At 53.8% G+C, this 24862-nt stretch overlaps 1 protein-coding gene across 10 annotated transcripts in view; it reads left to right on the forward strand.

Moving 5' to 3' along the window:
* Positions 1-24579, forward strand: part of USP20 (ubiquitin specific peptidase 20) — a 43022-nt gene extending 18443 nt beyond the window's left edge. For 8 of the 10 annotated variants that reach the window (XM_041726409.1, XM_041726404.1, XM_041726405.1 and 5 more), the window contains 22 exons: positions 1511-1573; positions 1953-2084; positions 3187-3283; positions 3760-3829; positions 5370-5483; positions 6895-6973; positions 9610-10057; positions 10439-10579; positions 10803-10918; positions 11197-11369; positions 11874-11968; positions 17072-17105; positions 17305-17350; positions 18251-18431; positions 18504-18630; positions 19126-19295; positions 19378-19459; positions 20461-20569; positions 21398-21500; positions 22699-22770; positions 23167-23341; positions 24380-24579. In XM_041726409.1, the coding sequence (XP_041582343.1) occupies positions 1511-1573; positions 1953-2084; positions 3187-3283; positions 3760-3829; positions 5370-5483; positions 6895-6973; positions 9610-10057; positions 10439-10579; positions 10803-10918; positions 11197-11369; positions 11874-11968; positions 17072-17105; positions 17305-17350; positions 18251-18431; positions 18504-18630; positions 19126-19295; positions 19378-19459; positions 20461-20569; positions 21398-21500; positions 22699-22770; positions 23167-23327 (2613 nt within the window). In that variant the 3' untranslated portion in view covers positions 23328-23341; positions 24380-24579. The remainder of the gene's footprint in view (positions 1-1510; positions 1574-1952; positions 2085-3186; positions 3284-3759; positions 3830-5369; positions 5484-6894; positions 6974-9609; positions 10058-10438; positions 10580-10802; positions 10919-11196; positions 11370-11873; positions 11969-17071; positions 17106-17304; positions 17351-18250; positions 18432-18503; positions 18631-19125; positions 19296-19377; positions 19460-20460; positions 20570-21397; positions 21501-22698; positions 22771-23166; positions 23342-24379) is intronic. The other 2 variants (XM_041726412.1, XM_041726413.1) reach the window with 2 other exon arrangements.
* The last annotated feature ends 283 nt before the right edge of the window (positions 24580-24862 follow it).

Here is a 24862-nt window from a genome sequence, read left to right on the forward strand (position 1 = left end):
GAGTAACAGATATCAAAGCATGGCAGTTTTCTGTCGGGGGTAGTAGGGGTGGAATTTGGGCTAGTTTCCATTTTGTTTCTGTAATTCTGTAGTATTTTCCAAATTTTCTATAAGTATGTATTTATTGTATTTTATAATCATGCCAAAAATGACTGCCACTTAAAATTTCTTTAAAAACAGGGATCCCGGGGATCCCTGGGTGGCGCAGTTTGGCGCCTGCCTTTGGCCCAGGGCGCGATCCTGGAGACCCGGGATCGAATCCCACATCGGGCTCCCGGTGCATGGAGCCTGCTTCTCTCTCTGCCTGTGTCTCTGCCTCTCTCTCTCTCTCTGACTATCATAAATAAATAAATAAAAACTTAAAAAACAAAACAAAACAAAACAAAAAACAGGGATCCCTGGGTGGCGCAGCGGTTTAGCGCCTGCCTTTGGCCCAGGGCGCGATCCTGGAGACCCGGGATCGAATCCCACGTCGGGCTCCTGGTGCATGGAGCCTGCTTCTCCCTCTGCCTGTATCTCTGCCTCTCTCTCTCTCTCCGTGTGACTATCATAAATAAAAAAAATAAATAAAAATAAATAAAAACAAATACAAGGGCAGCCTGGGTGGCTCAGCGGTTTAAGCGCCTGCCTTCATCCCAGGGCATGATCCTGGAATCCTGGGATCGAGTCCCACGTCAGGTTCCCTACATGGGGCCTGCTTCTCCCTCTGCCTGTGTCTCTGCCTCTCTCTCTCTCTGTGTCTATCATGAATAAATAAATAAATAAATAAAATCTTAAAAAAAAAAAAAACGTTTTAAAAACAAATACAGAAAAACCCAAAAAACCCTGACCTGAGCAGGTAAGGACATCACAGATCAAGTCTGTCTTTGCAGAAGACACAGGGGCCAGCCACCAGGGCACTCTGGTTTCATCCTCTAGGATCTATCACTCCGTTATAAAGTAGATCACAGGATACAGCCTGGGCCCTCGGGGGACAGCAAGAAATATGAGACATAGTCCTGCCTTCTGGAATCCCCCTCCCCTAGGAGAAAATGACACATCCTTTGTGACCAGAGGTCCTACAAGCCTGTATAGTGCTGATCTGTGGAGAAGCAGGCTGATCACTGGGCTGGATGCCTGCAGTTTGGCACAAGGGAGCACAAGGCCAAAGGCGAGGTCATCAGGAATATACAGGCCCCTCTGTGGGCCACAATTGTGGCCCAGTTTGTGGGTCCTAATTACTGCCCCGAAAGGAAGTGTGGGAGAGTGCTGGGTGCCACATAGCCAAGCCTCAGCTTGGCCCACATCTAGCTGTGACCCCACCTGGGGTCTTTGCAGGAGGTCAATAGCCCAGGGCACCCTGCCCACCTCACTCAGAGGTCAGGGGCAGCTTTTATGGTAGCCATCCTGTCCAGCTGGAACTGCAGGTGTGTAAACCTGTTGTCCCGTGGAGTGGCAGGGCCTCAGTCACTTGTGGGTCCTGATGGCAGAGATGGGCCAGCCCCAAGCCTCTCCCCTTCCCTCTCTGCAGGTCGCCTGCCCCTATGTTGGCTGTGGAGAATCCTTCGCTGACCACAGCACCATTCATGCTCAGGTGAGTGCTGTGGCCAGGAGCGTGGGCCCTGCAGGTAGCTGGCCCCGAATTCAGGCCCTGGCTCCAGCAGCCTCTGAGCTCCATCTGCCCCCTCTGGGCCTCAATGGCTATGTCTGTAAAATAGGAATAAGCATAACCGGGTTCCTATAAAGGAGCAAGTGCTGATATGCAGGTGCAAGCTTATAGCATATGCATGTGTTTGATCAGGGGTGGCCCTTGGCATTCCTGGCTGGAGGATGAGCAGATTCTAAGCTTCCAGGTGTCTGTCCCAGCAGGGCCTTTTACTGAGGCTGCAGCAGGACCTCAGGGCACTGCAGCCTCAGGGCACCTGCTACTAGGCCAGTGTGTCTTCAACCTCATTTTGGATCTTGCCCTCTAGGCAAAAAAGCATAACCTGACTGTGAACCTGACCACATTCCGGGTGTGGTGTTACGCCTGTGAGAAGGAGGTGTTCCTGGAGCAGAGGCTGGCAGCCCACCCAGCAGGCCCCTCACCCAGGTTCTCGGAGCAGGTAAAGGGGGTGCAGTGGGGTCAGTGCAGGTGGTGATGACACATGTCGAGGGCAGGGCCTTGTGACCCAGGTGTTGGTAGAGCAGGGATTGGTGGGTCCCAGATGGCATCTGTTCCTGGGCAGTGTTCTCGGGTGCCAGGAAATGCTTACTGAGCCCTGACTTTGGGCTAAGGCTCACGTTGGGGGTTGAGGACACAAAGGTCCTCTTGGGAAGGGCCTCCCTTTGGGAGTTCATAGGCCATGGGGAGGCTGTGGGCAAGTACAGGGCTTGTGGGAGCCCTGGCCTGGGGCCTGTGGAGAGCCCCCGCAACCCCAGCTCTAAGATATATCCCACGGGAACCCCCAGTGGTCACCACGGCATGTTTCTATGTGGGAAATGTCTGGAAACCCTCCTAACGATGCTCCAAGCCAGACCCTGTGCAGCACTTGTAGGTGGTGGGCCCAGCAAGCCCACGCCTGGAGGCCAGCCTCGGACTAGGGTCAGTATGCTGGCTGTCAGATTGGCCAGCTGGAGTGGGAGCTCAGGGAGGCCTGTGTGTGTGTGTGTGTGTGTGTGTGCACCATGACTCAACATTTACATGGCCACTGTCACCTACTAGGCACTCCATGAGTGTTTATGGAATATGTTTGCAAATATGGTAGATGTTTATGATTTTTTACAGAAAAGACTATAAGACAGTATGTGTACAGTATTTTATTTGGGGGCCTATGTGTGCTAACAGTTAAAAATCTGCATAGCCGTGTATATGATTGTCTATGCATATGACGTAGAGTGATTGTCTCAGGAAAGTTGCGTTGTCTTTTGCTATTGTTTTCTATTTTTTGCCAAATCTATTACAAATAAGATTATTTTTTTAATTCTTGTAAATAAAATACACGTTCCCAGGTAAGGCCATCGGTGCCATCTCTTTCTGGGGTGTCCTCTGCTCAGATGGGCTGACTCAGTGCGGGCTCGTAGCTAGGGGCTGGGCTTCCTTTTCCCCTGCGGGTGGTTGGGGAGGGGGGGCCCCCGGACAGTGCATGGGGCTCTGACCCCCACCCCTCCCTCCTTACCCCCTTACCTGTGTTAAGGAGTGTTCCTCACTCCACATCTTTCACACAGGACTCTCCACTGCCCTCCCACCCTCTGAAAGCTGTCCCTATTGCTGTGGCCGACGAAGGAGAGTCTGAGTCAGAGGATGATGACCTGAAGCCTCGAGGTAGCTGACCCCAGAACAAGGGGGTGTTGTTGGGCCGGATGGGGGGCCTCAGCTGTGGGTGCGCCTTGCGCCGCATGGGCAGGGAAACGTGGCTTGATCGATATCCTGTAGAGCGAGGTGGCTTCCCTTGGAGTGCTGGCCGTCCAGCTGAGTCCTAGCAGCCTGCCATCCTCATCCTCCATCTCAGCTGTGTGCCTCCTGGGCAGGCTGGCCCCTCTGCTCTGGGCCTCCTCACCTGTGCAGTGTGGATGGTGGGCCGGGCTGGGTGGAGGGCAAAGGAGTCTGCCTATTTGAAACACTCAAGCACCCGCAGCTGTTGTGAGCAGGAAGCACATTAACTCACTTGGCAGATGTTGGGGGTGGAACACCAGCCTCCCATGTCCTCCCCTGGTTGGGGCCTGGTGGCTCAGGAGCCACAGCTCATGTAGGAGGGGCAGGACCCTCACCTTCTGTCCTCCATGTGCCTTGGTTCCCAGGCCTCACGGGGATGAAGAACCTCGGAAACTCCTGCTACATGAATGCTGCCTTGCAGGCCCTGTCCAACTGGTAGGTTGTTACATCGTCTGGGAGCTGGAGGCCAGGAGCTGCCGCCCGGCGCCCTGGAAGTAGCAGCAGCCCCCAGGCTGTGCTGTGTGTGTTACCCACAGATGCATGTATACGGATGCACGTCAGAACCCTTAGAACACACATGCCCTTTGACCCAGCATTCCCTCCTGTCAGAATTAATCCTGGGAAGGTCATCTGAGAAGTGGAGCACGCCCTGGGGGGATGTTCTTATCTTCTTGTTTATGGGGAACCATTTAATGGTCTACATTTAGTTTTTTTTAAGATTTTATTTATTTATTTGAGAGAAAGAGAGAGCATAAGCAGGAGGAGGGGCAGAGGCAGAGGGAGAAGCAGATTCCCTGCTGAGCAGGGAGCTCGATGTGGGGCTTGATCCCAGGACCCTGAGATCATGACCTGAACCTAAATCAAGAGTTGGCTGCTCAACTGACTGAGCCACCCAGGTGCCCCAATGGTCCACATTTTTTTTTTTTTTTTAAGATTTTATTTATTCATGAGAGTCACAGAGAGAGAGAGGCAGAGACACAGGCAGAGGGAGAAGCAGGCTCCATGCAGGGAGCCCGATGTGGGACTCGATCCCGGGTCTCCAGGATCACGCCCTGGGCTGAAGGCGGCACTAAACCGCTGAGCCACCCGGCTGCCCTCAATGGTCCACATTTAAAGGCCAGCTTTACAGTGAGTGCAGGACAGTATTTACTGAATGGGAGGGGGTCAGAATATGGCGAGGGGAGGAAGGAGGTCATGAAGCTTTGTGTGGTACAGTCCCATTTGGGGGAGAAATGCCTAGTTTCTCTCTAGGATAGGCTGCTAGCTCCGTGAGGCCAGGGCATTTCCTATGCCTGGTACACAGACGTCTCACCTGGTAAGGATTCAGTACCTGCATATGTGTAGGAGGGAGAGGATGTGTGCCTAGGAAAGTCTGGAAGGCTATGAGCCTAAAATCTTCAGAGTAGCTGTCTTCACATGGTAGGATTAAACTCCCTTACTGTTTGCCCATCTTCAGGTAGGGGAAGTTTTCCACCGAGTGGGCTGGTGGGAGGAGCAGGTACTGGATCCTGTCACGGCTGGGCAGTAGCCGTCCATCCCCTGACCCCACAGCCCCTGAAGTGGGCAACTCGGCAGCCCTGAGAGAGGGAAGGGGGCTGTTTAGTGTCTTGGGGTGGCCTCTCTTCTTCTAGATGGTGACCTTCTCTTTGTGTCTTCATGCCATCTTCTCTCTGGGCATGTTTGTGTCCCATCTCCTCCTCATGTAAGGACACCAGTCATATCATACTGGGGCCCACCCTGAGGACCTCATTTGAACCTAATGACCTGTCTCGAAATACAGTCACCTTCTGAAGTCTCCAACATGTGAATTTGGGGAGGCACATTTCACCCCATGACAGGTCATCTGCAGACATTTCTTGCTCAGAGGCAGCAGTATCCCCCTCCCCCCCAGAGGCTTTTGGTTCTCTACCCAGTTCTTTCTCACCAATGCCACATGCCCCTCCTTTTCTGAGCCAGCTCTTTCCCTTGCCCTTAGCCCTCCGCTGACCCAGTTCTTCTTGGAGTGTGGAGGCTTGGTGCGCACAGACAAGAAGCCAGCCCTGTGCAAAAGTTACCAGAAGCTGGTCTCTGAGGTCTGGCACAGGAGACGGTGAGTGACTGAGCCCCTGACCTTGGGCGGGTACGTGGGGCTGGGGATTTTTCTCTTGGCCCCTCGCTGTGTACTTGGCCACACTTCACCTGTGTGATTTTCATGGCAACCTTGCTTTACAAATTGGGGGAACTGAGGTGCAGAGAGATTTATGTGTCTGGCTCAATGTCATCCAGCATGTGAAAGATGGAGCTAGAATTTGAATGTGACATTTCCTGGAGCCTGCGGCCACTCCCAGATATGGGTACCAAGGCCCAGAGACATGCGCGTGACTCCTCCCAAGTCCCAGCCACCACCATGCATGTGGGAGAGACTCGCACAAGTGGTGGCTGGTGCTGATGGGGCAGGGGCTTAGTTCAGTATGAATTGAATTTAAAGACTAGAAGTTTGGAATAAACCTGTTTCTCCAGGAAAATTGGGAGTAGCTTAAAATGAGAGCATAGAAATAAATATGCCATGTGTAAAAGCAGATGATAAAACAGTGCGATGGAATATAATTCCAGTTCTGTTAGAAGCCAAGTTTGTTTTCTTTCTTTTTTTTTTTTAAGATTTTATTTATTCATTCATTCATTCATGAAAGACACACACAGAGAGAGAGAGAGAGGCAGAGACACAGGCAGAGGGAGAAGCAGGCTCCATGCAGGGAACCCGATGTGGGACTCGATCCCGGGTCTCCAAGATCACACCCTGGGCCAAAGGCAGGGGTCAAACCGCTGAGCCACCCAGGGATCCCCCCAAGTTTGTTTTCTACCTGTGTCTGTTTATATGGAAAAATCTGGAAATCTTTTTTATTTTTTAAGATTTTATTTATTTATTGGAGAAAGAGAGCAGAACAAGAGAGAGAGGGAGGGGCAGAGGGAGAGGGAGAATCAGACTCCCCCCTGAGCAGGAACCCCAGCTTGGGGCTTGATCCCAGTACTCTGGGATTGTGACCTGAGCCGAAGGCAGATGCTCAGCCGACTGAGCCACCCAGGTGCCCCAAAATCTGGAAATCTGAATGATATTTATCTCTGGGTGGTACTATTCGTGGTGATGTTTCCTTATTGGGCTTTTCTGAAATTTTAGATTTTACAATAATGAACATGTATTACTTTTGAAATTAGAAAAAAACACCATAAGTATTTCAGAAAGAAACCAGTTTTAAAGTAGGCTTGTCCTAGACTAAGGGGAAATGATGCTGAGCCAGTCAAGAGTTCTTTGCCTGGTTGAGCGGTGACTTGACATTTTCCTTGTTGACTGTGGGGATATGGGAGCTGGCAGGGACTTCTGGCTGAGTTAGGATGTCCCAGAGTTTCAGGAGACACTTCACTGAGTCTGATGCAGCCACCCTGGTCCATCTGCTTACCAACCCTCATGGGATCATGTGGCTCCAAGTGGGCCACCTGTGCTAACAGGTCTGGTCTTTCTACAGCCCAAGCTATGTGGTTCCCACCAGCCTGTCTCACGGGATCAAGTTGGTCAACCCGATGTTCCGAGGCTATGCTCAGCAGGTAGGCCATCCGAGCTGTGCAGGGAACACCCAGGGCCATTACCAGGGCCAGCTCTGAAGCCCAGACCAGCATGGAAGACAGCAGGGCAGCTCGGCATTACAGGGCAGGTCTCCTCACACTGCCTGAGCCATTCGTGTGTGTGAGGACACGGTAGCCTCTGGGTGTTCTCTCTACTTGACGGTATGGAGGCTGAGTCACTTGCCCTGGCCACGTGCCTGGTACATGGCGGAGGGGAGATTGGACCCCCAGCAGGCTGGCTGCAGAGTCTGACTGCGTGCAAAATGGCACATGCTTTCTCATTCCCCAATCACAGGCAGACTTTCACTTTTATTAAAGGAAGATGTTTGATTACAAGTTTTTATAAATCTAGGGGACCCTTTGGAAATCACTGATATTTTCTATTGCATAAACTCAGGACCAAGACGAAGCAGAATGCAGCCACATGTTTACCCTGGTCCCAGGCTGAGCTGATAGTTCACATGGTCTGGTCCCCGGGTCAGATGCCACACGGCCTAGGGCTTCATTGCCAGGCTTGCGGGTGGAGCTGGGTCTGTCTGGGTGGCTGTCCCTGCAGCCGAAGGTGGGGGCCAGGAAGAGCGCAGCGGTTAGACAAGGGATGCCTTCCGTCCTCTCCCTTGGCCCCCACCACCCTGCCTGCCGTCCCTTCCCAGGATGAGGGTTGCTGGGCATTCCTCTCCCTACACCCTCAGTTGGATGAACACCAGGCTCCTGACTGAGAAGCTAGCACTACCCGAACACCACCCTTTTTAGAAAGTGACCGTGTCCTCCATGATCACAGTTCACCATCTCCCATTTATTAGGTTGTCACTACCTGCCACACAGGGACAGCCCTGTTTATCCTTACAGAGCTTTCCTGAAGGGGGCCCTGTCATCACCCCCATGTTATAGGTAAGGATCTGAAGCTCAGAGAGGTTCTCCAGCTTGCTCGGGTTACACAGCACAGAGCAGCAGGGTGGGACACAGGCTGAGCTGAGCCATTCCCCAAGCTCTCTATGAGGACACCATGGAGCAGGGCTGCTGCCTGACACTCACCGGGCTCCAGAAGCATCCCTGTCTCTGGTTCTTAGATGTAACACAGGGAACATATTTCTGAGTCTGAAACGTAGATGCAGCTGTGGACCTCTGTTAATGACCAGAGCATGCTGTCACGTTTCCCCAGGGCTTGAGATTTTAGCAACAAACACAGTACCATTATCAAAAGGAAGAACCAGAAAGAAAAGTAGATGGCATTTCGATGGCCCATTTCTTTTTCTTTCTTTTTTTTTTTAAGATTTTATTTATTCATGAGACACACACACACACACACAGAGAGAGGCAGAGAAACAGGCAGAGGGAGAAGCAGGCTCCATGCAGGGAGCCTGATGTGGGACTTGATCCCAGATCCCTAGGATCAGGCCCTGGGCTGAAGGCGGTGCTAAACCGCTGAGCCACCTGGGCTGCCCTCGATGGCCCATTTCTTAAACCTTCCAGGGCCTCTGACACAGGACCCATGAATCCCTCCCCCCAACTCCCCAGTGTAGGATAAGCTAGTGATTAATTTTTCTGATCTTCGAGTTGGACATTTTGCCTGAGGAAAATCATCTAGAGCCCTCCTTTCCCTGTCCCAAACTGAGAGAACGAGGCCCTTCTCTTTATACCCCTGATGGAAGGCTGGGGAGGCTTGGCTGGGTGCAGCTACTCCGTGATCCAACATGATGTTGATCAGGTGTTGGGCAGGGGGTACTGCTGCTGATGCCGGGCACCGTGAGGGGCAGGGCCTCGAATCCAGTGGCCCAGCATGGCACCAGTTACCCCAGCCATTGGAGACCAGCCGCTGCCACTGGCTCCTGGCCTTCTGAAGCACCTGTGTGTGTGCACCTCTTGGCTGGGCTCCGTGAACAGGTGTGGGAAGCCTTGCCACCCAGGCTTTCTGCTCTGTGTGGAGATTTAGTCAAAGGTCATAATAAAAGTGCCACTGCTGTGATTCGAGGCCCAATCAGCCTGAAGGGTCAGCTTCAATAGGTCATGCTCATGTCTCTGGAAGGGTGACATCCTGCCTCCAGAGCCTGTCCCCATACCACACAAGCCACAATGGTGAGGGAAGGAGTGGGCCCAGGGACTGGCAGAAGTGTGGGGAGAGCAGGGAGGACCAGAAGAAGGGTGGGGTGGAGGGTGCAGGCCCCTGGCCTGCTGCCTGGCATCACCCCTGCAAAAGTCACCTGAGCTGTCACATACACATGGGTCTGTCACCTTCATCCTTCCCAGGGTCCCCTCCTGTAGGCAGCAAGGTGACTCCGAGGCCGAATGCAAACCCCTCCACTCTTTCACACTGAGTGGAAACAGGGTTATAAGTGCTTAGCATGAGCTGGGGAGTCACACGGACCCAGTGGGGATCTTGGACCTGCCACTTCACAGCTGCATGACTGGGGAGGGGTCACTTACCCTCTCGAGGCTGCAGCATCCTCAGTAGAGCAGGGGTTGGGACAGAGCTGCCATGGAGGCCACTGTCAGGGCCACCCAGTGCATCTGCACATGCAGGATCTGCACACTGGTGACCTTGGCCGGGAAGCAGCGGGATGCTTGCGGCAGGTTCCTCTGCACCGGGGGAGCCCTGGTGACGCAACCCCTGCTTCCAGGACACCCAGGAGTTCCTGTGCTGCCTGATGGACCAGCTACATGAGGAGCTCAAGGAGCCAGTGGTGGCGGCTGCCACGGCGCTGGTAGAGACACGGGACTCAGACTCGAGTGACACAGACGAGAAGCGGGAGGGCGACCGGAGCCCATCAGAGGATGAGTTCCTGTCCTGTGACTCGAGCAGCGACCGGGGCGAGGGTGACGGGCAGGGCCGTGGCGGGGGCGGCTCGCAGGCTGAGGCGGAGCTTCTGATCCCCGATGAGGCGGGCCGCGCCATCTCTGAGAAGGAGCGCATGAAAGACCGCAAGTTCTCCTGGGGCCAGCAGCGCACCAGCTCGGAGCAAGTGGACGAGGACGCTGATGTGGACACGGCCATGGCTGCCCTTGACGACCAGCCATCGGAGGCCCAGCCACCATCGCTGCAGTCCCCCAGCCCCTCCCGGACCCCAGGTGCCAGACAGCTGCTTGGGGATCCCCACCCGCTTTGTCCAGCACGTCCCACGTGCCAGGCACCGACTTGTGCTGGCCCGCTGGCCTGTCCCTCCCTGTAGGGCCCCCCATCAGAGCCCCTCTGGGGTGAGGACCACGTAGTGTGCAGACTCACTCAGAACTGGGGTGTGGCTCAGCCTGCCCTGTGGCCCCCACTGAACACTGGAGGACATGTGTCCTGCAGGTTTGGTGGGCACCAGGGCGGTGGGGGTCAAAAGGCAGAGGACACCTGGTGGGCTCTGGCCTCGGGCCACAGTAGATGCTGGCAGGTCCCCTTCCTGATCAGGCCACGGAGCTGGAGTGGCTCCCCAGGCCCAGCAATGGTCTCCTGTCTGCCCGTAGAGCCAGACAACGAGGCCCACATGTGGAGCACCTCCCGTCCCTGCAGCCCCGTACATCACCACGAGGGCCACACCAAGCTGGCCAGCAGCCCTCCTCGGGCAAGCCCTGTGAGGATGGGGCCATCGTACGTGCTCAAGAAAGGTTTGCAGGGTGGGGCAGGGAGGGCGGGTCAGCAGGGCATCCACAGGGGTGCGAGTGGGGGCTCCCCATCTTAACTGACAGTGTTCCAGGCTCTGGGAGAGAGCTGCATACCCCACCATGTGACACAGACATGACCCCAAGTCCCCGCCAAGCAAACCCCAGTGCCACTCCTTGCCCCAGACTGGCTGGTGGGGTTGGGCCTAGTCCTGTGCTGTGCCCCCAGCCCAGGTGTTGAGTGCAGGCAGCCGCAGGCGGAAGGAGCAGCGCTACCGTAGCGTCATCTCTGACATCTTCGACGGCTCCATCCTCAGCCTCGTGCAGTGTCTCACCTGTGACCGGGTGAGCCCTGGGAGTAGAGAGGCCCAGGCTAGCCTTCAGTGGCCCTGGTGGCCCTCCCTCAGGTTGGGGTAGGGGAATGGGTTCTTCACCAGGGGGCCCCTGCCTTTCTGGATGGGGAGGGCCCTGATGGCCTGGCTCCCATGTCCAGGGGCTGGGGAGCCAACGCTCTGTCCTCTACCTGCCATCTGGTGGCTGGGCTTCGGGCTGCAGACTCTGCTTGGTAAGGGCAGGGCGGCACCCTGGAAGGTGGAAACCCAGACTGACCTTTAACCTCACAGGTGTCCACCACGGTGGAGACATTCCAGGACCTGTCGCTGCCCATTCCTGGCAAGGAGGACTTGGCTAGGCTCCACTCGGCCATCTACCAGAATGTGCCGGCCAAGCCGGGTGCCTGTGGGGACAGCTACGCCGCCCAGGGCTGGCTCGCCTTCATCATGGAATATATCCGGAGGTAGGCCTGCCTTCCTGCCTGTTGGAGACACGATGTGCAGATGTTGGTTGAGTGGGGCGGGAGCTTCCTCAGCCACACTGGGATGGCCTGGATTGGGTGGGCCTTATCTGAAGGGAGGGAATGTCAGGGGAGTCACCAGGCGGCAGCTAGAAAGGATGAGCAACTGGAGAGCAGGCCTAGCCCAGCAGGAAGAGCGGTGGGCAGCTTTCCGGAGCCCCCACTGTATGCCACGAGGCCTGCAGATGGCCAGGGGAGTCCCATCGGCCTAGAGGATGGGCCGGTGTGACCAGAGCCACTTCACAGATGTGAAGATGAGGCTCAGGGAAAGGTGATGTCACTCTCCCAAGGACACTGGGCTGCTGGCTGGTGGGCCCAGGTGTTTGGCTCCAGACCTCTGCCCATTCCACCCACCTGGCTGAGATGCCTCTCTGGGCCCAAAGGGGCCAAGTCTTTGTCTTGCCCAGACCCTGGCAGTACCCTGCCACCCGCTTTCTGTCTCCCTAGGTTTTTGGTATCCTGTACCCCCAGCTGGTTTTGGGGGCCAGTCGTCACACTGGAAGACTGCCTTGCTGCTTTCTTTGTTGCTGATGAACTGAAGGGTGAGTGGTGTGGGCTGGCTGGGTAGGGGATTGCTGGGTGAGCATGCAGCTGGTTTCTGGAACTCACTGTTAGTATCAGCCCCCATCACCGCCCCAATGTCAGGCTGGGCCTGGGACTGCATATCCGCCCAGTCCCACCACCTGGAGCTCTTAGGGCTTCATCTGTTTTTCTTTTGCTTACCCATTTAGTGGACAGAAATGATAACTGTGCTTTCATTTTGCATTTCCTTGGTTACTGATGAGCTTGGACATTTTGCATAAGTGTTTTGACTCTTTAATTTCCTATTTTGAAATTCCCCCATTCCTGTCCCTTTCCCATTTTTCTGAGTGCTTGGCATCTTTCAAACCTTTGGGAAAGCTCTTTTTAAAAATCAGATGAATTGTGATAAAACACACATAACCTAAAATTTATCATCTTCATCATTTTTAAGGATACAGTTTAGTAGCATTGATGGTATTCACATTGTTGTGCAATCAATCTCCAGAACTGTTTCATTCTACAAAATGGAAACTGGCTACCCCTGAGACAGCACCTCTCTATTTTCTCCCTCCCCTGGCGCCCACCATCCTACTTCCTGTCTCTAAGAACTTGACCACTTTAGGCACCTCATCTAAGTCAACTCATGTGGTATTTGTCTTTTTGTGACTGGCCTGTTTCACTCAATGTGATGTCCTCAGGGTTCATCTGTGTTGTAGCAGGTGTCAGAATCTCCTTCCTTTTTAAAGCTGCGTCATATTCCACTAGTAAACCATGTGTTACTTATCCGTTCAACTCTCAGTGGTCACATGGGTTGCATCTGCCTTTTGGCTTTTGTGAGAATGATGCTGCAAGAAACATGGGTCTGCATCTGTCTTTTCTAGACTGATTTTATTTCCTTTGGATGTATACCCAGAAGTGGGGTTGCTGGATCGTATGGTAGTCCTATTTTTAATTTTTTGAGGAACCTCCCTGCTGTGTTCCATGATGGCTATGTCAACTTCCATTCTAGCAGTTATGCACAAGATCCCCTTCTCCACATCCTTGCCAGCACCTATTCTCTCACTTTTTAAAAATTTCTTTTTGATTAGAGGTATTCTAACAGATGTGGGGTAATATCTCATTACGGTTTTGATTTGAGTTTCTCCTGATATGAGTGATGTTGAGCATCTTTTTTATGTACCCGTTGGTCATTTGTTTGTCTTCTTTGGAAAAATGTCTATTCAGGTCCTCTGCCACTTTTTGAATGGATTATCTGGGGGCAGGGTTTGGCTATTGATTTGAATGAATTCCTTATTTATTCTGGATATTAACCCCTTATCTAATATATGGTTTCCAAATATTTCCTACCATTTCTGTAGGTTGCTTCTTTATTTTGTAAGTTGTTTCCTTTGTTGTGCAGAGCTTTTTAGTTTGATGTAGTCCTGCTTGTTTATTTTTGTTCTTGTTGCCTATGCTTTGGTGTCCTATCCGAAAAATCATTGCCAAGACCAATGTCAAAGAGTATTTTCCCTGTTTTCTTTTTTTCTTTTTAAAGATTTTATTTATTTATTCATGAGAGACACAGAGAGAGAGAGAGGTAGAGACACAGGCAGAGGGAGAAGCAGGCTCCATGCAGGAAGCCTGATGCAGGACTTGATCCCAGGTCTCCAGGATCACACCCTGGGCCAAAGGCAGGCATTAAACCACTGAGCCACTCAAGGACTCCCATTTTTGGGCTTTCAGTTCTGTTCATTGGTCTGTGTCTGTTGTCATACCAGTACCACACTGTTCTGATTACCGTAGTTTTGTACTATAGTCTGAAATTAGGAATTGTGATGCCTCCAGCTTTGTTCATTCTCAAGATTGTTTTGGCTGTTTAGGATCTTTTGTAGTTCCATATGAATTTTAGTTTTTTTTTTAAATTTCTGTGAAAAATATCACTGGACTTTTGATAGGATTCCATTGACTCTATCGATGAGTGGCATCTTTGGGTAATACGGACTTTTTGACAGTATTTATTGTTCTGACCCATGAATGCAGGGTATCTCCTCATTGGTCTGGTCATTGTGTAGGAACAACTCTGTCTTTGTCCTATTACTCTTAGAACACTCCTGACACCAGATGTGTGGTGGTTTTCCCATACCAAGCAGTTTCGTGACACCAGCTGGCTATTGAGAATTCAACTCCATTGTGACACTGTCTACCTGGAGACAGCATCAGACCCCCCAGGTTAAGGACTCAGTCCTACAGGATTTCCCCTCCCCAACTTGAGGCCAGTCATAAGTCCTGGTTGTCGCCTGTGCTTCTGACTGACCAGCTATAGATTGAAGGTCCTTCTCCTCCTTGAGCTTGAGTAATTTGCTAGAGCTGTTACTTACTAGATTACTGGTTTATTGTAAAAGGATGTAACTCAGGAACAGCCAGATGGAAGAGAAGCACAGGGCAAGCTATAGAGAAGGGGCACAGAGCTTCCACATTCTCTGAGCTCTCTACTTTCCCTGTCTCCATTATGTTCACCAACTTGGAAGGTCTCCAAACCCCTTGCCACTGAGTTTTTTCCTCATGTAGGCAGGATCAGTTATAAACTCTCTGTGTAGAACATGAATGTGGCTGAAAATTCCAAACTTTTTGTTTAAAGATTTTATTTATTTATTCATGACAGAGAGAGAGGCAGAGACACAGGCAGAGGGGAAACAGGCTCCGTGCAAAGAGCCTGATGGGGGACTCCATCCTGGAACTCTGGGATCATGCCCTGAGCCGAAGGCAGATGCTCAACTGCCGAGCTACCCAGGTGTCCCTGAAAATTTCAAATTTCTAATCATGGTTTGGTCTTTTTGGTGACTCGCTCTGATTCCAGAGCCATCCAGAGTCACCATGTTAAATTTTTTTTTTTTTTTTAGGATTTTATTAACTTTATTTTAGAGGGAAAGAGAGAGTGGGTACACATGTGAGCAAGGGGAGGGACAGAGGGAGAGGGAAAGAATCCCCAAAAGCCTCCACACTGAGCAGGGAGCCCGATGCTGGGCTCAATCTCACGACCCATGAGATCATGACCTGAGCCAAAACCAAGAGTTGGATGCTTAACCGACTGAACCACCCAGGCGCCCCCAGGTCATCTTGTTAGAATGAAAGTTAACTGCCAAAAGTTAACTGCCATCACCTAGGGAATTCTGAGGGGCTTAGGAATTTTGTGTCAGGAAGCAGGGTCAAAGAGCAAATATCAGAACAAATGGTGCTCCTAGTACTCTTACCACTTAGGAAAGTATAACGACTTCAGGAGCTCTGAGCCAGGAACCTTGGGCTATATTTTCTATAGTCTCACAGCTATTTTTGTTAGTGCCACGAAGGCATCCCTCAAATGCCTTTTCTGTTTCTGTTGTGAGAGGATCAGATGATTTTTATCCTTTATTCTATGAATGTAGAGTATCATGTGTACTGATTTGTGTATGATAGACCATACTTGCCTCCAAGGGTTAAATTCCATTTAGTCATCCTTTGTGTGATCCTTTTAATATGATGCTGGATTTGGTTTGCTAGAATATTGTTGAGAATTTTTCCATCTATATTCATCAGGATATTGGCTCATAGTTTTCTTGTAGTGTGCTTATCTCACTTTGGTATCAGGGTACTGCTGGCCTCATAATGAGTTTGAAAGTGCACCCTACTCAGTTTCTGGAAGAGTTTGAGGATTTGTGTCAGTTCTTTTTTAAATGTTTAGTAGAATTCACCAGCGAAACCATCTGGTCCTGGACTTTTGTTTGTTGGGAGGTTTTTGTTTGTTTGTTTGCTTGTTTGTTTTTTATTGCTTCAATTTCCTTACTCATTATTGGTCTATTCAGATTTTCTATTTTTTCATGATTCAGTCTTGCTAGGTTGTATGTTTCTAGGAATGTATCCATTTCTGCTAGGTTGTCCAGTTTGTTGGTGTACAATTAATTGGCCAAAGTGCTTCTTATGTTCCTTTGTGTTTCTGTGGCATCAGGCATAAAAGGCATAAGAGTCCTCTTCCATTTATAATTTATTTGAGTCCTCTCTCCCTCTCTCTTTCACTCTCTCTCTCTCTCTCTCTGTCATTTTGCTAATCTAGCTAAAGGTTTTTTCAATTTTATCTTTTCTGAAAACCAATTCTTAGTTTCAGTGACCTTTTTTCTGTTATTTTCCTCATCTGTTTCATTTATTTCTGCTCCAATCTCTATTATTTCCTTCCTTCTGCCAAGTTGGGGCTTAGTTTATTTTTCATTTCCTAAATCAGGTTGTTCATTTGAAATCTTCTTTTTTTCTTAATATAGGCATTTATTGCTATGAAATTCCCTCTTTGAACTGCTTTTGCTGCATCCTATATGTGCCAGTATGTTGTGTTTTCATTTTTGTTTGTCTTGAGATACTTCCTGAGTTCCCTTTTGATTTCTTTGACTTGTTGGTGGTTGAGACGTGTATTATTTGTGAATTTTTTAGTTTTCCTCCTATTAATGGTTTCTGGTTTTATACCACTGTAGTTGGAAAAGATACTCAATATAACATTCATCTTCCCAAATTCATTAAGGCTTGTTTTGTGACCCAGCTCCTGGAGCTGTTCTGAAGAATGTTCCATGGGCACTTGAAAATGTGCATTCTGGTGCAGTTAGATGTAGTGTTCTGTATATGTCTGTTAGGTCCATTTGGTCTATACTCATTCAAGTCTGGTTCCCTTATTCATTTTTTGTCTGGACGATCTGCCTGGTGTTGAAAGTGGGGAATTAAAGTCCCAACTATTAATTGTAGTGCTTACTATTTCTCCCTCCAGTTGTGTTAATATTTGCTTTAAATATTTAGGCACTGCGGTGGTGGATGCATATATTTACAATGGTTACCTCCTCTTGTTGAATTACTTTATCACTATATAGTGACCCTCTCTGTCTCTTGTGACAGATTTTGACTGAAAGTCTCTATTATTTGGTATCAGTACAGCCACCTCTGCTCTGTTGGTTTCCATCCGCAGGGAATGTTTCCTTCTGTCCCCATCTCTCAGCCTCTGTGCCCTTAAAGCTGAAGTGAGTCTCTTGCAGGCAGCATATTGGGTTATGTTTCGTAAGCATAAATCATTATGTTCACCTCTGTTCCCATTTCCTGTCACCGCTCACTGTTGTCTGCATTTACTGCCCTAGGTGATAATATGTACAGCTGTGAACGGTGTAAAAAGTAAGTATGTGTGTTCTGGGGGTTCTCCCCAACTTCCCATCCCGACCCCGCTGTCTATCTGTGTCCCGCGTACTTCTCTGGTTCCTCCAGAGAGTTTGATCCTGACCTCACAGAGGTGACCATGTTGGGAAGGTGCTCATTGGGCCCTGTTGCCCCCACATGGGATGCTCACCACTTCTCACCCGTTCTTCCCTGCCAGGCTGCGAAATGGGGTGAAGTACTGTAAGGTCTTGCGGCTGCCCGAGGTGAGTAGAGCAGCCTCTCATTGTCTCTGCCTGTCACTGACAGGTGGTGGAGTGTAGGACAGAGGGAAACCCCTTTGCCTCAGGGAGCCTGAGCTGAAGAGGCCCAGGGCTGGGGGGAGTCTACTGCTTTGGCTGAGAGACCTACAGGGAGGGGAGGGTCCGGCAGGTGGAGGGTTTCATCTTTCACTTTGTGGCTTAGGACTCTCCCTCAGCGCCTCCTATGCTCTGCAGGTGTGGGCCAGGTGTGGGCAGAGAGTGCCACTTGGAGGAAGGCAGTTGTGTGGGGAGGGATGTGGCCACTATGCTGTCCCTGTCAGGGAACACCTTTCTGAGGAAGTGGGGCTGAGTGAGCCCTGGGCCCCCAGGGACTGGTGTCAGCCTCGTGGGGGGAGAATGAGAAAGGAGCCGGTGGCAAAGCTCTGAGGCAGGAATGGGCTTGGCCAAACCCAGGAAGGCCTGTGTGGCTGGAGCAAAGGAGAGTGACCCAAGACAGCAGGTGCTTGGGGTGGTGCTGAGCAGGGTTGGGAAGCCCGTGGGAAAAAGCTATCTAAAACTCAGTGCCACAGAACTGGTTGTCAGAGTTCTGACAGCCAGCTTCCTGTACCAACCAGCGCAGCTCTCGGGGACAGCCTGTCTCTATAGCCAGTGCTGTCAGTGTGGCCCTGCCATCACGTGCGCCTCTGTGAGGGGACATGAGGTGACCCCTCAGCTGGCCCAGCCTCTGGAAGGCTCTAGCTGCTAATTTTCCTGTTTTCCCCTGGTTGATGAGATCTGGGTGGGTCCCACAGTGGGCCAGTGGGGTTCCCAGAGTCCAGCCTTGAGACCCTGCTTGGTTAGCAGGGGCCACAGGGCCTGGCCAGCCCTGCCTGGAATGACCTCTGCCTCCCTCGCCTTCTCCAGATCCTGTATATCCACTTGAAGCGTTTTCGGCATGAGGTCATGTATTCGTTCAAAATCAGCAGCCACGTCTCCTTCCCCCTCGAGGGACTGGACTTGCGTCCCTTCCTTGCCAAGGAGTGCACGTCACAGATCACCACCTACGATCTCCTGTCAGTCATCTGCCACCACGGCACAGCAGGCAGTGAGTCCAGCCACCCCTACCTCATCCCCGCCCCCTAGGGTATCTGTGACCAGCCTACCTCTCCCGGCACAGGTGGCCACTACATCGCCTACTGCCAAAATGTGATCAACGGGCAGTGGTATGAGTTCGACGACCAGTATGTCACTGAGGTCCACGAGACGGTGGTGCAGAGCGCTGAGGCCTACGTTCTCTTCTACAGGTGGGACCCTGGGCAGGCCGTCGTGGTAGGGCTGGGTCTGGCTAAGGAACAGACCGGTGATCTGGGGGCCTGGATGTGCGTGGAGGCAAGTGGTGCCTGGGAGGGTCCTAGGCCCGGGCAGTTAGGGTTTCAGTTTGTAAGAAAGAATCTTCTAGCTGAGGGGAAAGTGGGAAACCCAGGAAGTTGAGTTTGGGCCTTCTGTGGAGGTCCTTTGGAAGGTGATATGGCCAGAACTCTGGCAAGGGTGGCAAGGCTGCTGGGATGCTGCTGGGTTGCTGAGGGGTTGGGGAGGGCGGTGATAGGTGGCTCCAGACATACCCCTGGCATGTGTGGCTGGTGCCCCAGCATGGAGAGAGTCTGAACACAGCAGCTCCTGATTTTCCTGCCCCACCCGTGTCCCACCCCTGTCCCATCCTTGCCCCATCTTTGCTCTACCCTGCCGTACCCCTTGCTCTGCCTATCTGTGCCCCACCCCTGTCCCATCCCCTGCTGCAGGAAGAGCAGTGAGGAGGCTGTGCGGGAGCGGCAGCAAGTGGTGTCCTTGGCTGCCATGCGGGAGCCCAGCCTACTACGGTTCTACGTGTCTCGAGAATGGCTCAACAAGTTCAACACGTTTGCTGAGCCAGGGCCCATCACGAATCACACCTTCCTCTGCTCCCATGGAGGTGAGGGCACTTCCTCTGGGATTGGAGTGTGGGATGGGCGGCCGAGCCCCCTAGCCCTCCATCCCTATGCCTCCCTCCACAGGCATCCCGCCCCACAAATACCACTACATCGATGACCTGGTAGTGATCCTGCCCCAGAACGTGTGGGAGCACCTCTACAATAGGTAGGGTGTTGTGCTGGCTCCTGTCCTGGCCGGACATCAGCGGGGTAGAGAGGGAAGCTGGGGAGCAAATGCCACCACGGTCCCCACCCCCCCACCCCCGCCCAGGCAGCAAAGCAGCATGGTGACTGCAGCAAATGAGACACGTGCGGGGGTCCCTGGGATCCTCACAGTCGGGAGGGAGAGAGACCGGCCCAAGCAAAAGCAAGCAAGTTCCCCTTCCAGCTAGTCCTGGGAGTGCCGGCTCGGGGCGGCCCAGGCTGTGTGGCCGTGGGTCTTCCAGAAGGTTCAAGTCCCTCACGACCAGAAGCACGTGGCTCTCGTGTTGAGGACCTGCCTAGGCCCAGGTGGCTCTTCAGATGGGCAGACAGGATGCGTCATGCCAGGAGAGTGGCCAGACAGGTTGGGAGGGCCCCTCCTAGGACAGGCCTGCCACCTCCTCTGGCAGGTCAGGTGCAGACTCAGCCTGGTTGTCAGTTGGGGGGGGGGGCGGGTCAGAGCCCCACAGAAAGCTGTGTCCCCATATCCCATGGGCATCCACCCTCCTATCTGCAGACAAGACAACCTTCTGCCTCCCTCTGAATGTGGGCTCCTGGCCACAGCAGCTCGTGCCCAGTAGCCCGGAGAGGAAGCGAGAATGCTCATCTGTCCTTTGGCCTTTAAACATATATTTGTGACACAGCTGCCCTGGGGCAGGCACTGTGCTGGACGCTGGGGCACACCAGTACGCAGGTCCCCTTGCCAGTCTAGTGAGGAAGACAGAAAGGCAAACAGGCTGTGCACAGGGCACCCAGAGCTGCCCGGGGGGCGGGGGGGGCTGGCAGCATCTGGGAGCCATGGAGGAGGAAGAGGAGGAGGAGGAGGAAGAGGAGGAAAAGAAAGAGGAGAAACTCACCACGTGGCTGGAGGTTCTTGGCCAGCTCTGCGGCCTCCCCTACTGGAACGCTCCCCTCAGGGCTGTGTCTCTCTCTCCCTCTCTCTCCCTGCCCTCCCTCTGGGTGCAGGTTTGGGGGCGGCCCTGCTGTGAACCATCTGTACGTGTGCTCCATCTGCCAGGTAGAGATCGAGGCGCTGGCCAAGCGCAGGCAGATCGAGATCGACACCTTCATTAAGGTGTGTGTGGGTGCGGGAGGGTGTCATGCCTGCAGCCTCTGTTGGGGACACACAGGGATTTGGGGGCCAAAGAGCCATGTGCAGTCAGGCTCTCTTTGCAGGGCCTATCCTATGAGAGAACAGTGACCAGGCATTTCAGATTTTACTGGCAGGAGGGTCGGGTTCAGGAGGCTGAGGTGCGCTATTAAGCCACTGTGGAAAGAGCAGAGTGCTGCTGTTTGGAGCTGGGGGACTCTATCGTGGGGACTGTCCTGTGTGTGATAGGACAGTTAGTGTCCCCACCACACCCCAGTGAGAACCATGGGGTTCTACCAACCAACCAACAGGGCAGGTATATTAAGTGAAAAAAGCAAGTGGCAAAACAGGACCCAGGATGATCTCATTTAGGAAAGGGGCTTCTGCACTGGAAGTAGGTGTGTGTGAGGCCAGGGTGGGTGGGGGGTCCTGAGCATGACCCCGCCTGGGCCTGGGGCTGCTCAGAACTGGGTGACCTGGGACCACCCGCCATTCAGTCAGTAGTGGAGCGTGGGTAAAAGACAGTTGGAAACTTGGAGCTTTGTGCCTCTGAGAAAAGGACGCGTCAGTATAGTTAATGAGGGAGCAGATCAGTGTGTCCTGTTAAGTGGAGGGAACCATGCCTGCCTGTAATCTCAGTTCAAGAGATTCACCAACATGTTACCTGCGGGACCACGGGAGAGGTTTCTTTGAGCTTGTCTGGGAGCTCCTTGAGGATCTGGTGTTTTCTAAGGGAGGAGGAGAGGGGGGAGGGCAGGGGTGTTGGGGCCCTGGAGCTGACCCTCCCTTCTGCTCCCCCTGGTGGTGGCCCAGCTGAACAAAGCCTTCCAGGCGGAGGAGTCTCCCAGCGTCATCTACTGCATCAGCATGCAGTGGTTTCGGGAGTGGGAGGCCTTTGTCAAGGGCAAGGACAATGGTGAGTGGAGCATGCGTCTGGCACACCGCCTCCAAGAGAGCCACCAGGCTTCAGATCTGCCGGGAGGGCTGGGGGAGTGGGGGGCCCTGGGTCTGTGGCTGCCCAGCAGGTTTTAGGTGCCACCCTTCAGGCAAGTGTCTGCCTCCTACAGGAGCAGAGAGCACAGGTGTTCTTCTGGCCCCAGGACTGGGGTCCCTGTCCACCCCCTTGCTGCCTCCCACGCCCCGAGGCCAGGTTACCCCATACCCCGTGCCCCAGGGCCAGGCCTTCTTGCTGCAGTAGGATAGGAGCCGTCTTGCTCTGCCCCTTCCCTCACGTACTGTCCCTGATGGTACCAGACAGGGCTGCCTTCCACCTGCCGGGCCCTTTCCTTTGTGGGGTCTCTTGACCTAAATCAAGATTCAAGTGGACAGACGGCTTCAGACTCTTAGGAAAACACATGGACATGGTGTCCTCTGACCTCTGGCCTTACAGAGGCGGAGGCAGCCTCCTGCAGATCTGGCAAGAAAGAGCGGAGCTCAAGCTCTGGCCTGCCAGCGGCTGCCTCACCACCCCCAAGCCCCACATGCAGGGTTGGCAGGGCCAGCAGGCTCTGCAGGGGACATTTGCCCTTCAGGGCCTAAGTCCTAGCCTGGCCTCAGGGGAAGGAGAGGGGCCTCGCTGCCATCCAGCCCCATACAGGGGTGCCCGAGGGCTCCCTAGTGTATGTGGAGGCGGTCACGCCTGGCTGTGGTGTCGCAGCCTTGCCCTCGGGCCCTGGCATGGCCTCCTGCCAGCTCTTCCCTGGGCAGTCCTGTCCCCTGCCTCTGGAAACCGCTCTTGAGTCATGTGATGTTGAGGATGACATGAGGTCTGGAGAAGGGTGCTCAGCGAGTGGCCACTGCCATCAGCAGTGAGGGGTCTGAAACTAGTGCACATGTCCCAGAAATCCCCTCTGCAGGCTCCAGGGATACTCCGAGTCCCTTCTGGCTCTTCAACTTCTGTGGATGAGCCTCTGGTGCCCAAGCTCCTGTCCCTGTAAGGACGTTACACAGACCCCTTGGGCCCCGGACAGCCCCTCCAGGGTCACAGTGTAGGGGTCCCACCTTGAGGCTGTCTCTTACCTATGGAGAGGTAGAGGGCCGTGGTGGGGGGCTGGGGTCTCTTCCTGCTGCTACAGAGGCCCAGAAGCACTGAGCCTGAGCCACATCTGTTCCAGAGCCCCCGGGGCCCATTGACAACAGCAGGATCGCTCAGGTCAAAGGAAGTGGCCACATCCAGCTGAAGCAGGGTGAGTCTCGCCAGCGCCAGCCCTGACCTCCCAGGCCCACCAGGTTCCCCACGGTCCTTCCCGGCCACCAGTCACAGGCCCAGGGACCCTGCTGCTCATACCCATGCCCTGTGCCGGCCTCTGCCTGCCTTTTGTGTGAACCCCACACCCTGGAAATGGCAGCAGCCAGAGATGTGCCTTCCCGGCTTCTCAGAGGATAGATGTCCCACTGGAGCATCCTGAGAGTGCTATTTGACAGCCGTGCGGGGAGGTGCAAGGTTGCCATCCCTCCCTTTTGGGGCCTGGACCTCCAGGAGCCCCCCTACTGCCAGGGACCCTGACTTCGCTGAGGGGGGGGAGGGGCCTGCAGGTTAGCACAGGCCCAGCCCCAACCAGGTGGCCTCTTGGGCCCCGCAGGAGCCGACTACGGGCAGATTTCAGAGGAGACCTGGGTCTACCTGAATAACCTGTATGGTGGTGGCCCGGAGGTCGCCATCCGACAGAGTGTGGCCCAGCTCCAGGACCCAGAGAGCTTACACGGGGAACAGAAAATTGAAGCCGAGACCCGGGCCGTTTGACTTGGTGCCAGTCTGTAAGTCCCTTCCCTTTGCAGAGACCCTCTCCTGCCCCTGTGCGTTGGAAGAATGCATCCCTCAACACACCTTCTGTGAGGCTATTTGGAAAAACACTCCTGTGGGTCCTGCTGGGCTGAGTGACCCAGGTGTCCCCACAGGCCCCTGCCTCTGCCCCCATCCCTGTGGAGGGTGTATCTGTGCCTGGAAGAGAGGCAGGCTGCTTTGGAAACCCAGATGTGTAAAGAGGCAGAAAAGTTGTTTGGGTTCCAGTGAATAATGTCACAACCAGGAAACATCTACTTCAGGCTCTTCACACGACCAGGGCTCCTTAACTGCCTGGGTCCTTAACTGGGGCCTTTGTGTCCACTTGTTACTGTCATCGGGGCCCAGCTTTGGTCCCTGGAGCTGCAAGTCAGGGGCTGTGGCCTAGAAATGGAAGGGCGGGAGGGGCTCCAGGAGATGCTGGGAGCTGGGGTGCAGGAGTGCTGGAGCCGACTCCTCCCCAGCCCCCGCTTTGGCCCCATCCTGGGGATCACAGGAAGGCTCCGGAACCCTGGGCTGCTCTCGGCGTTTCACCTCAGACTGACAACTCGGGACTCATTTGTGATGGGGACCCAGGGTGAGGGGCAGATCTGTCGGTAGAGGTGGTTTCTGGAGGCAGCTGGTCCCTGTGTCCCTGGCTGCCTGTGCTGCCCCCACCAGGGAACCAGACAATGGGACAGAAGCATACCCCGCTTCACTGTCCTTTGCTGTGAATGCAGCTTCCAGGGTGGGGACTCCCCCTTTCTCCCCGCACTGTCCTGGGGAGCCTGGGGAGGTACGGCTCTGCTGCGGAAGCCCACCCTGGATGCTCAGTGAGGCTGTGCTGGGGTGAGCACAGGTGGCCCCCAAGCCCCTGGACGAAGCCACTGGGGCGAGCTGCCCCCCTGGTCAGGCCCAGAGTGCATGGGAGCCAGGTCCCCGCACCCCGTGGCCTTCAGGCTCTAGAAGCAGATGGGGCCGGGATCCTGGCAGCGCCCTGCAGCTTATCCGGTTCCTTCCCCGCTCCCCCCAAGGTAGCATGTGGTCCAAGAACAAGCGCCCTGGAAATCCCTTGACATTTGCTACAGTCTATTGAAAGTTCCTGCTGCAGCCGGCTGCCGGCTGCAGGTCGCCCCCCGCTGGTGACAGAGGTTCCGCGCCAGGTTGCAAACTCGCCTGATGTCTGCGAGGCCTGTCGATGTTCAGACTGTCCTAATAAAGACTTATGCGTTCCCCTCGGCCCACACTGTCGTCTGTGTGCCACGCTCGCTTTGTTATTGGAGGGAGGAGGGGGGTTCTGCATGGGGTGGGGGTGGGGGCTGCACCGGGTGACCAGCCTTCCAGACCATGCGGCATTCGGGCGTGGTCTTGCGGGCGTGGGCTCGGCGGGGCTTGGAAACCAGGCAGCCCCTGGATCCTGCAGGAGTGGGCGAGGAAGAGCGGCCACGAACACAGGCCTTCCTCTCCTGGAACCGGGCCCAACCCCAGAGAAGTGAGGCCAGATGTGGGGTGGGGGG

The sequence above is a fragment of the Vulpes lagopus genome, chromosome 12 (assembly GCF_018345385.1).
Source record: "Vulpes lagopus strain Blue_001 chromosome 12, ASM1834538v1, whole genome shotgun sequence".
Taxonomy (NCBI): domain Eukaryota; kingdom Metazoa; phylum Chordata; class Mammalia; order Carnivora; family Canidae; genus Vulpes; species Vulpes lagopus.